The sequence below is a fragment of the Carlito syrichta genome, unplaced genomic scaffold (assembly GCF_000164805.1).
Source record: "Carlito syrichta isolate Samal-C Ts95f unplaced genomic scaffold, Tarsius_syrichta-2.0.1 Scaffold288799, whole genome shotgun sequence".
NCBI lineage: Eukaryota > Metazoa > Chordata > Mammalia > Primates > Tarsiidae > Carlito > Carlito syrichta.
The window spans coordinates 4,324-16,918 of NW_007232895.1; the positions used below are offsets into that span (position 1 = coordinate 4,324).

The following is a 12,595-nucleotide window of genomic DNA, read 5'->3' on the forward strand; positions in this document are numbered from 1 at the left end:
CTCAGGCAATCCACTCACCTCAGCCTCCCAAGTCGCGGGATTACAGGCTGAGCCACTGAGCCCAGCTCATAATTTTTTCATAAAAACCAGGAGTTGGGTTGAACAGAAATGTTAAGCTTCTTTTATAGATGAGGAAACTGATCAGCCAGTAATGCCATTTCATAGCATTTCCCTTTTGGGACAAGTTTGTGATAACTCCTTTGGTGTCCCTTCTTTGGATTGCCCGAGTATCCAGCTTACACCTCTGTTAAGCACTTTTCATTCATTATTGTCAAACTGATTGTTGCATCCATCTCTTTTACTGTTCATATCTGTCATCTTTAGCACCCAGTACAGTACCTGTCACTTCGTAAATGCTCGGTATGTGCCATTGAGTGATTAAATAAACACAAAGAACATTTCCTTTGTGCTTATTTTAATGTTTATGTATGCATGCTTTGAAAGAGCTAAAATACTGAAGTATTCTCCTGCTGTTAGACTGTGTAATTTGTTTGGTATAATTTGGCTATGGCCCATGGACTTTCTCTTTTTTCCTTCTCTTTTTTCTCAGGCTGAAAGTTTGGAAGATAAAAATGTGGCTAAAGTTCATCGTTGTCAGCTGGAGAAGTTAAAATCACAGTGTGACAGGTTGACAGAGGAATTAACCCAGAATGAAAATGAGAACAAAAAACTGAAGCTAAAATATCAGTCTTTAAAGGACCAACTAGAAGAAAAGGTAAAAATATTAATGAATTCTAATTTAGGAGATGTGTTTTAATTTCTTCTGCAATACATTTCATATATTAATAAGTGCTAATTGTATCTTTCATGGAGAAGTTGTATTGATGCCAGAAAAAACAAATGACAGCTTGTTAGAATACCATAATTTTTAACTCAGCTAGTCACTTTCTAATATACTTGATTTAAATTTTTTTCCTTGTCTTAAATAGGAATTTGGAGGCCACATAGAAAAGAAAGAAATGCTGATTTATTGAAGACTCACTATATTTCAAGTGTTTATGCTGATTTGTTTATATATGTCTTTTATAATTTAATTCTCACAATTCATTGGGTTAGCATCTTAATCTGTTTGAGCTGCTAACACAATGCTATAGACAGGTTGACTCAAAAACTTAAAAGAGAAACTTATTTTTCGTAGTTCTGGAGGCTGGGAAGTCTAGGATCAAGGTTTTCACAGATTCAGTGTCTGGTGAGGGACTGCTTTCTGATTTACAGATGGCTGCTGAGAGGGAAGGCGTTATTAGAGGTGTGTCCCAAAAGGGAAACACTATCAGATGATATTGCTGATGGATGAGTTTCTTAACATCCTCGTTCTACCTAACTTGCGGTTTTCATGAAAGAATTATGTAGTTTTTATACACGAAATTATTGATAATCTATTTTTTTTTTTTTGACTTGGAGCCTCACTCTGTCACCCAGACTGGAGTGCAGTGGCATGCTCCCGACCACTGCAGCCTCGACCTGCTGGGCTCCAGCGATCCTTCCACCTCAGCCTTCCAAGTAACTGGAACTACAGGCGCGTGCTACCACACCCAGCCAGTTTTTTGATTTATTGTAGAGATGAGGTCTCTGCTCCTGCTTTGCAGGTCCTCACATGGGAAAAGTGGGGAGTGAGCTCTTTGGCGGTTCTTGCAAGGTGCAAGGAAGCGCATTGGAGGCTCCTTTGTAAGGACATTATTCCTATTCATGAGGTTTCACCCTCATGACCTAACCACCTCCAAATACCGTCATCACACTGAGGATCAGGTTTCTACACATGAATTTTGGGAAGACATAGACATTCTGTTTATAACAGTTAGGTTTTATGGATCCCTTTTCATCTGTGAGGAAACTGAGGCTCAAAGTATCTAGTGGTTTAAGTGTTCACTTATGTGGCAGGCACTATAACTTTTAATGCTCATAATGTGAAGGTTAAGAAGGTTGTAACTTTGGTGCATCCCTCAGGCTCACTGCTTTCCTTTGAGTAGGCATGTAAATTTATTTTAAGTGACTACCATATATTGTGTGTTGGGTAGTATATTAGGTATTTTTAGAAGTCGCCTTTTGAGGTTCTCTTGCAGCAAAAACTTCTCTGAGTAGATGACAGAATATTTTAATTTGATTTCTGTTTCTTCCAGTAACTTCCTAAAAGTATTTACAGTGGAGTGTGGTAGAAGTTAAATTTAAAAAGAACATTAAATTACGGACAATACTTTAAGGCAGTGTAGATATGGGCCAAAAGGATGATATACCCGCTTGACCAGGATTACTGAAATCTGTCACTAGGTAGGCTGTCATAAAGCTGTTCGTAAACTTCTGGGAAGGAACTTTCTTGATGTTTTCCTCACCTTTCCTCTGTTTGTTGGTTGTAAAATTTTACATATGTAATATGCAATATATATATATATTGCATATATTCACACACATATATACACATACATAAATATATACTCACAGCATGCACTCACCTCCCCCCAGTAATTGTTAAGACTAAGGAAATAAAAGTTAATTTGAAATTTATGATTAGGTGTGCTTAGATTGCTAAATTTAGGCCTGCAATCTTGACAGCAGCTATTATTTAGTTCTTCTGTCATGCTTTGTTTTGATTGTGTCTAATGTTCACACATATTTAGTGTATCTGTTGGCAGGGTGTAGTTGCTGTGGTGATAATGCTGAATTTTCCAACTTTTTCATAATTAAGTTTTTAGTCATAAAATTGTGTTAACATGTTTTATCTTTCCTTATCTGCACTTAGAAATAGTGGTGAAAGATTTTATATGTTGAAAATGTTAAGCTTACTTTGTACCACTTAAAATAAATGTTCCTTCACTAATTCTCTTTGTGATGTTCCATATATATATGTGTGTGTTATCACACATTCATATAAATGAAGCATTTGCTTTAGATCAGAGTTTGAAGAATGAATGATTTTATTATATTGCTGTGAACTGAGCATCTACTATGGCAAACACTGTGCTGGATCCTGAGGCTAGGATAGAGATGAGATTTGGGTCTGCCACTGATGAACACATTTTGAGATTATTAAAAACGAAATACTTTTTAATTGTTAAATCTGTATAGTCAAGTCCTGATAATGGGTGCTAATGCAGAGAAAAGATGGTCTCTGTAGTCTAAAACGGCATATAACTTTAAAAATTTTTTTAATTTAAAATATGTGGGGTACAATTCAGGGTTAGGTATACAAATGTTCATTATGCAGGTACCCTCGCTGATGAAGTGTGACCCCCCGACAGTTTCCCACTACTGCCAACCCCTTTCTTATAGTATTATGATAGTTGTTCAAGGTCCACTTATGAGTGAGAACATGTGATACTTGGTTCTTTGTTTCTGTGATAGATCACTCAGTATTATAGCCTCTAAGTCCACCCAAATTGCTGTGAAGTTCTTAATTTTGTCCTTCTTATGGCCACATAACATTCCATCATGTATATATACCACATTTTTTTATCTAGTCCTCTTTCGATAGGCAACACGGTCAGTTCCATGTTTTTGCCATCGTGAATAATGCTGCAATAAACATATGTGTTCAGGTATCTTTTCCATAGAGTGATTTGAGTTCCTCTGGGTATATTCCCAGTAGGAGGATTGCAGGGTCGTACGGAAGGACGATTTTTAGATCTTTTAAGAATCCCCACACTGTTTTCCACAGAGGCTGGTCTCTCCAGCTGCATCCTCTCCAACATCTGTTGTTTTTTGAGTTATTGATGATGGCCATCCTGATGAGCTAGGTGGTATCTCAGTGTGGTTTTGATTTGCATTCCTTTGATGACTAGTGAGGCTAAGCATTTTTTCATGTATCTGTTGGCTGCTCCTATGTCTTCTTTTGAGAAGTGTCTATTCCTATGTTTTGCCCACTTTGTAATGGGGCTGTTTGTTTTTTTCTTTTTGGCATGTTTGAGTTCCTTTTGTAGATCCTAGATGTTAGGCCTTTGTCAGACATACAGTTGGCAAATATTTTTTCCCAGGCTGTGGGCTGTCTCCCTGCTTTCTCAATGGTTTCTTTAACTTTGAAGAAGCTTTCAGTTTGATGAGGTTAAAATGGCATATAATTTTAAAGACATACAGGCACACACAAATATATAACATTTATATACTTGCTTTTCTTAAATATTTACTTTTAGTATGCATGGGTTTTATGTATTTTTTTGAGTTGGAATCTTACTCTGCCATCCAGACTGGATTGTAGTGGCACACTCACAGCCACCCCAGTGTCGACCTGCTTGGCTCCAGTGATCCTTCCACCTCAGCCTTCCAAGTAGCCATAACTACAGGGTGTGCTATCACCCCTGGCTAATTTTTGATTTATGTAGAGACGAGGTCTCGCCAAGTTGCCTGGGCTGATCTTGAACCCGCAGGCTCAGGCAATACACTCGCCTCGGGCTCCCAAATTGCTGGGATTACAGGCTGAGCCACTGAGCCCAGCCACTTTTTTTTTTTTTTTTTTTTTTTTTTAGTTGGAGGCTCACTCTGTCGCCCAAACTGGAGTGCAGTGGCCGCTCCCGGCCACCGCAGCCTCGACCTGCTGGGCTCCAGCGATCCTTCCGCCTCAGCCTTCCGAGTAGCCGGAATTACAGGCATGCGCTACCACGCCCAGCTGATTTTTTGATTTATTGTAAAGATGAGGTCTCGCTGCCCAGGCGGGTCTCGAACCCGCGGGCTCAGGCAATCCACTCACCTCAGCCTCCCAAAGGCGCGGGATTACAGGCTGAGCCACCGAGCCCGGCTTTTTTTTTTTTTTTTTTTAATGACAGGGTCTTGCTGTGTTGCCCAGGCTGCAGTGCCATGGTACAATTGTAACTCAATGGAACTACACACTCCTGGGCTCAAGCAATCTCCCTCAGCTTCCCAAGTATATAGGACTACAGGCACATGCCACTATAGCTGGCTAATTAAAAAAAATTGTAAAGAAGGGATTTCACTGTGTTGTTCAGGCTAATCTTAGCTTCTTGGCCTCAAGCAATCCTCCTAGCTCAGTCTCCTAAAATGCTGGTGTTACATTACGTCCCCTGTTGTATACTTTTGATTGACTTAACTGTTTGTGTTGACCCATTCTTTATTGCAGTTAGCTATGAATCAAAATTTGTTGAATTGAGCTATCTACTGATAGGAACTTTCTCTTTGAAAAGTAGCATAGCATTAGTGGATATGAGCAAAATTTTGAATTTGAATCCTTATCTAGCTGTGTGGCTTTAGCCAAATTGCTTAAAACCCAAAGCCTCAGTTTTATCTTTCTTAAAACAGCTGTAATAATACCTTTATTATAGAAATAAACGTGAGAACTTATGTAAAGTGCTTGGCATGATGTCTAGTATCTGATATCAGTTAGTGGTAGGGTAGCTGCCATTATTTTGTTTAATTGTTCAACCCAGCAATCAAACAATTGGCAAGTATTGATTGACTGCATATGGTCTGCCTAATGATATGTTAATAATAAAAATGATTTACCTATGGCTTATCTAGTAATAAAGCCACAGAACCGTGCTGATTGGAAGTTTAGACCAGACAGATGGTACACAAAGGAGGCACCCATGTGACAAGAGTGGGCAGTTTATCAGCAAGTGATATGGAAGGTATATGTGCTAAGCAAACCAAACAAGTGGCAGTTTTATAATTATATTTGCTATTTGAGGAGAGGAGTCACATCTTGGTAGTTTTTCCATCTCTAAGGTCAGACACAGAGCCTGACACATAGTAGGTAATTTAACTTATGGAGAAGGAGGTATATATGTGTGCACACACACCCATATATGTATATATGTAGATAAAGAACTATGAATACATAAATGTATATAAGATAGCAAGACTGGAGGGAATGCAAGAAAACAAAAGAAAAATATGTTTTTAGTGAAGGAAAGTGCATTGACTAGTAACCCAAAGATTACAATTTAAGCAATGCAATGGACTTGATAAATGTGGCCTTAGGAATTAAAGGAGGTTTATGATTAAGCCCTGCTGTATTCAAAAGGGAAACTTTTCTTATTTGCTTAATAAAGTGATACTCTTTGCACCCTCATCCTTAACAAAAATATCTGATGCTTCTTAGGGAATTAACAGACACACACAAAAGGCTTGTTATTATTTTGACTGTGCTTTGTTTTAGGCTGTGTTTCTTATCATATTATTATTACTTGATAAACTAAGAACTGCTAAAATGGCATCAAAATGTATATAAATCATTAGCATCTGTGGTAGAAGAGTGCTGTTGGTATATATATACAGCATAGCTAACTTCAGCATATTTTCTTTATTTATTCAGCGGTGACATGTGGTATTAAAATGTATTTTTCCAACCTTTGATTTTGCTTTGTCAATTGTTATTTTTTCAATTTTACATGACAAAGAGAACAAGTGTTATGCAACCCATATAATTTTACATATGCATTTGATACTTTATATTATGAGCTACTTACCAGGAAAAGCTCTTCTGAAATGTTACAGAAAGAATTTTCTCCCATCTATACCATCATTAAAATTGATCATTCCTTTCACGTGAGTTTTACTGTGAAATATTTGATTTCTTCTTTGTTCCAAAAGAATCTTATTGAAATCAGTCTTTTGATTCTCCTGGCATTTACTTGGAAACTCATAATACTGTTTATTCTATCAGAAATATATTTTTTATTAGTTTCACTGGAATCTGTGAATCAACAAGAGTTAGTGGATAATTAAATCATTTTTGCTCACTAAGAGCATCAAAGTTTACAGATTGAAGGTTTTTAATGTCTGATCTATGCAGATCTGTCTTTGATCTAATTTTTAAAGCATTTTTATTCAAATAAATTTATTAATGACACTGGCTATTTTTGTAGAAATTTTAAGTAATTTTATGATGATATTTTAAAAGAAAGATTGATTTTAATTTTGAATATGTTTGTATAATATTTTAGAAATAATTGTATCTAAAATTGACAATATTATTTTGTAGATTATTCTATTTAAATTATATCTATTCGATCCTTTTTGTTCTTATGTTTTATAAGTATTACTGTTTTAATATTATTTTGTGCAGGTATATTTCTAAGTAATGAGAAACTCTGTGGAAAGAAAATAATAGAAATATTTTGAGATTGTTTTCCTAAGTTCAACAGAAGCATAATAAAGACTTTTATTTTATTTATTTTTTTGAGTTGGAGTCTCACTCTGTCACCCAATCTGGAGTGTAGTGACACGCTCACGGCCACTGCAGCCTAACTACAGGCACATGCCACCACGCCCAGCTAATTTTTTGATTTATTGTAGAGATGAGGTCTCACCAGGTTGCCCGGGCTGACCTCGAACCTGTGAGCTCAGGCAATCCTCTCACCTCGGCCTCCCAAAGTGCTGGTATTGTAGACGTGAGCCACCACGCATGGTCAGAGATATTTATTTTTAATATTAGTGCTAGAATTTAATTTTACTGCTTGTATTCATTTTAAATATATACAGATATGATAAATTATAGGTGTAGAGAATATATTATTCTTGTATATTCTGAGCAGAATTATGAGAATATGTGTTTTACTACTGGATACCAAACCTGGCAAATGCCAGAGACACCTGCCACCCTCATTTTACTTTTCTTCTTTAATCTAACCATAGTCACTTTCATACATGGAACTTTGTTTTTTTTAGAGGAGATGCTGCCAAATGGGTGCTATACCTTTTAGTTAGCTTGCTTTGTCAGTGTTAGAAGATTATTCAGTTAGTTTTCAAGTTTTCTGCCTCACAAAGATCTATGTGTCAGCTTTTATTTCATAAACATTGTCTCAGAGTTTACAAAGCAGTTTTGGACTGTCAAGGCAAAGGTGCTCTTTTCCAAAACATTTGGCATCAATGTAATTGTAAAGTGTGAAAGGACCTTAAACATTATCAACTCCCAATATCTTATTTTTTAGAAGTCGTTCTGGCCCAAATAGTTAATTGACTTGCCCAAGAGCTCCCAGCTGTCCTTTGGTAGAAATAGAAATAGGGCTCAGGGTTACCAATCCTGATCTTTGCATTGTATTAGAATTGGTGAGAACCATTTCTGGCCAGTATACAGATTAAGCAAATTATCTGAGATTTTTCTAGCTGTTTTATTTAATACTTGCTTATTTCAATAGCTATATTTTTTCTTTTTAGAAGATCTTTTTTCTGTTATTAGTTCTTTAGAATATGAGAATAACTTTGATGAAACAGTTAAGAGATGCTTTAAGACTGCAAATTGTAAGACATCTAAGGGTACAGCAATTTGTAGGAATTTAAGTGTTGAACAAATCAGGATTCAGAGAATTGCATCTTTGTTCCTTCCCATGAAATTCTTTTTAAAAATCGTTTATTAGTGACCTAGTAACATATTTTAAAGCTATCCTTATGTAGTATAAAAGTACTTGAAATCGTTTTCTTATACAACGTGGATCTTCAAGAGAGGGTAATTATAATTCACATTTGCAAGTGTAACTTTGGTACCCATTTTTACAGATGATGGAAACTGAAGTCAAGAAAATATAGGTTGCATAGGTAGGAGCAGAATATGAGCACAAATTCCTTGTATTCTTTTTCTTTATTTATTTCCAGTAAAATGATTCACATTTGTGTCTTTTCATTGAACTCCTAGCATTGAATTGAAGTTTAAAGTTATTACATTCAACAAGTTACCATATACTTTTATTTTTTAGTCTGACAAATTTTGGAATGTTAATCATTAATGATTTTGTTAGAATCTCATTAAAACCTGAACTTTCCACATAAAAGATCTGTGAGAGGAAAACATGAATTGATGTTTTAAAAATTTTGTGTTTTGGTTCTAATTTAACCATCTGTTTAGAATTGCTATTTTTTGATGATGTGGAAAAATATATATGATTGTCATATGTCTGTTCTTTGAAATGTTCACTGCTTTGCAAAATCACTTGACCACATTTTGACTATGAGGTATTTGATGATAGCAGGCAGAATTCTCTGACTTCAAAATTTTCTAGAAAAATGAGAAAGAAATAGAAGCAAAGGAGCTGTTGACTTCTAGCATTTACTTTAATGTTTATACTTTAGGCCATTTTTAGACAGACCGTGGTTTTTTTAAGTGGAATAAAGCTGTAGTCACCACACATTAATTTGGAGACAAATTTAAACCAGATACTCTTAGTAAACACTAACTAGGGTGTTATGAGTCATTTCCTGTGAGATTCTTGTCTTCTTAAAAAACAACAGCAATACAAATAATTAAATGATCAAATTAAAGGCAAAGTTATAAATTTTGCAGTTGTCAATTTATAAAGTATGTTTAACTGAATTACCTTTGGTCATTAAGCCCAGAGTAGTCCTTGACTTTTACAGAGAATTGGCTGAAACAAGAGTGCTGACTATTATGAAACACTATGTCAGAAGTAATAAAAAAAAAAAGTTGAGTGCAAAATGAAGTGAAAATACAATGGAAAGGGAGAGGAGGCATTTATATGTGCAGCTGTGGTAAAGGGAGGGGCAAAAATTAAATGTGGGTACAGTAGTACATCTAGTTTCTAATTTCCAAATTGGAGCACAGGTGTGGCGAAGCCATTTTCAAACTCTGTTCCATCGGCAATGATGTCTCTACCAGTCATTTATAATCATAGAGTTTGATTTAAAGTGAATTTAAAGTCCACGTTTGCCAGGCTTACCAGCCCCTGTCTTGAACTTGACTGAGAGGCCTGACGTTTAATCCTTAATTCACTGAGTGACTGATAACTATAAGGACCTGGAAGAGAAAGCAAACATGTTGGGAACTTGCCATAAAAATTCTTTACTATTAGTTTGATTTCATTTAATTCTTCTTTCATGAGTGATCCCTATAGTGTGGGTATCAGGCTCAATAATAGTACATACAAAGAGTGGTTGAGGTGTGGAATATCAAGCAGAATAGAGCATAGTAAGAGTTGTATGTCACATCTGTGTCGGTGCTTTGCTTGAAGTTAAGTAGTCTTAGCTGACTTTGGTTGACTCTAAAAGAATGTTCTGGTTTGTTTTCATTGAGTTTTTCTTTCATCACCATTTAAATGCTTATTGAGTCAATTTGTTTTATTTAATGTTAAACAAACAATATTCTATATATTTTCGAAAAAGCACCTACAAGGTACTTATTGTATTCGTGAGTTATATTATTTGGAGATTCAATTTTTAACTGTTAAAAAATATTCTTTCATAAGAATAAATGCAAGCTTAAGTATCCTTTAAGAAAAAAAGGAGAGGGAGAGATCCTGATGGTTATTAAAGACACTGTTAGCTTACAAACATTTCTCTTGAGATGAATGATAATTTTTTCTTTTGAAAATTGCACAATATTTATTCCAAATCCATAATTTAAAACTGTGATTGCTTGTTTCCTTGACCATATTTTGTTTCAGAAGTAGAAATAAATCAAAAGTGGCTAATTTTGAATAACTTGTGTTATTCCTAAGCATTTGATTTAAGAGAAATACGTAATAATTACAAAACAGTCTTAAACCTAATGAATTCATAAAACATCCTTTAGAAGTTATTTTTGTTTTCAATTTTGAATAGTGATTTCTAGGCATATACTGAATACACATTCTATTTTGATTATGCTACTAATCATCTTTGTATTGTTCAAAGCTCTCCTAGAAAAAAATATTTAAAAAGCCTGAGGCAAGAATAACTTCCTTAAATGGGGTTAAAAGTTTGAAGTTGAATTACCATTTTTTGTTTCTGCTTTATGAATAATTTTTGTAAGCCTGTCTAAGACCAGGTTACAGATTGGAAAGTCTTTCATACCCAGGTTTTGACATGTATCAGAGAACATAGCTGATGTTCTGATATTCTGTTCCTTCTTTCTGTTAGCTCTACTGTTTTTCTAAGCCTCTCTAAGGTTCATACTTTTAACATAAGTTCTTCTGCTCCTGGGAAGAAAATAGCATAAGACATCTACTTAACAGAGAAGAAAGTAAGTATATCCAATCCATAAAATAGTAACATTTTTGTTTTAGGAAAACTAGTCTTCTAGTAGGAATTACAGTGTTCTTTTGCTTGTTTTATGCATATAAAGAAACAGTACATTTTCTCACACATGGATCCACACTTAGTTTATCAGCGATCTTATGGGCACTGTCTTTAAATTGCATCTGATTATTTCTTTCTACTTTCAGCACTCTCATTTTTGTGACATCATCTTGCCTTGATGGTTATAATGGGCTCATACTGACAAAGTGATTGTTCTCAATGAGTTTAATAATTAGCCTGTGGCAACAAAACAAACTTACTGAAACACAAGAAGTTATATGAGTTCAGAGATTCTGTTTTTTTTTTTTTTTAATTGTGTATAGTTGGAGTCTTCTGCACTTGACACTAAGAGTACATTTAAAAAATGCTTGTGAATGAATGGAATATAAAAGGGTATTTATGTTTCAGAAGGATTTATTGATTGATTGCTGTAGGAGGCACTCTAGTAAGTGCTGGGATGTTAAAGTGAGGAAGAATATGATTTTTGCGTTAGAGGAGCTCAGTCTGATGTGGAGACAGACATAGGAGATGCACATATTAAATGGTATTGCAGATACTTATGTAAAGTGTCGTTGGAGCTCTGAGAAGGGACACCCACCATTCCTGTGAAGAGCTCACTTGGTCTATCGTTGTTGTAATATCCACATGGGTGAGGAAGGAGGTGCATGCTATTGAATAAGGAATTCAGTTAATGACCTTCCCTTGTCCTCTTTAATCCTGAGTAGAATTGTTGTCACAGAGGGCAAGGGATAGACATAGGTGGAGTCCATGGAGATTTTTCCAACTTGTCTGAGAGTTATGTTGCCTTTTTAAAAATACCAACCTAAGTATTTAATATGTAGCCAAACTCTGAATTTAAGATATTCACTGTTATATAAAATCTATTCTTAAGAAATAAGTTTGAAAAAATAGTTATTATGGTCTGGCATTTGATGTGTTATATTTTCTTTTAAATTTTTGGCTGTTTTAAAAGACAGTTGAAACTGCAGTATGGTAATTTTCCAGCTTAAACTCCTTCCAAATTTCCTATGATATCCATAGTAGGTCCCTTCTCTTTTAACTGTGCTGGGTAGTTTTTGACCTGGTTGGTATTTTATATTGTATCCTAACTGACTTGCAGCTGAGTCAACTGTTGGTGTAAGTAATGTGAACCTTCTTCAGAGAGTCAGATAAATGGCTTCCAGACAGATCTAATTTTTGTTCAGGGTAGTTTCATAAATTGCCTTGTAATGCTTGTGTTTGGATTTAAAACTTAGGTATAACAGTTACCTTCTTTATTTTTGAGTCTGAGTCTCACTCTGTCACCCAGGTTAGAGTGCAGTGGCATGCTCATGGCCACTGCAGCCTCAACCTACTGGGCTTAGGTGATCCTTCTGCTTCAGCCTTCCAAGTGGCTGGAACTACAAGTCTGGACTACCACACCTGGCTAATTTTTTGCTCAGGCAATCCCCTCACCTCAGCCTCCCAAAGTTCTGGGATTACAAGCATGAGCCACCATACCTGGCAATCAGTTATCTTGAATTACAGAAATATTCTTCCTCAAAACTTTTTTAGGTAATGTGTGGAGGTATATAGTTTCAATAAACCATACTTCCAAATAACTTTGCATTAAATTGCATTAGCATAAATTTCAGCCTTTAATGTT

General features: G+C 35.5%; 1 protein-coding gene across 1 annotated transcript in view; it reads left to right on the plus strand.

Moving 5' to 3' along the window:
- Nucleotides 1-550: 550 nt before the first annotated feature.
- LOC103255982 (centrosomal protein of 128 kDa-like) overlaps nucleotides 551-12,595 on the plus strand; it is a gene marked incomplete at its 5' end in the record, with an annotated part of 41,176 nt that continues 29,131 nt past the window's right edge. The window contains one exon of the mRNA XM_021710385.1: nucleotides 551-715. Within this exon, the coding sequence (XP_021566060.1) occupies nucleotides 551-715 (165 nt within the window). The remainder of the gene's footprint in view (nucleotides 716-12,595) is intronic.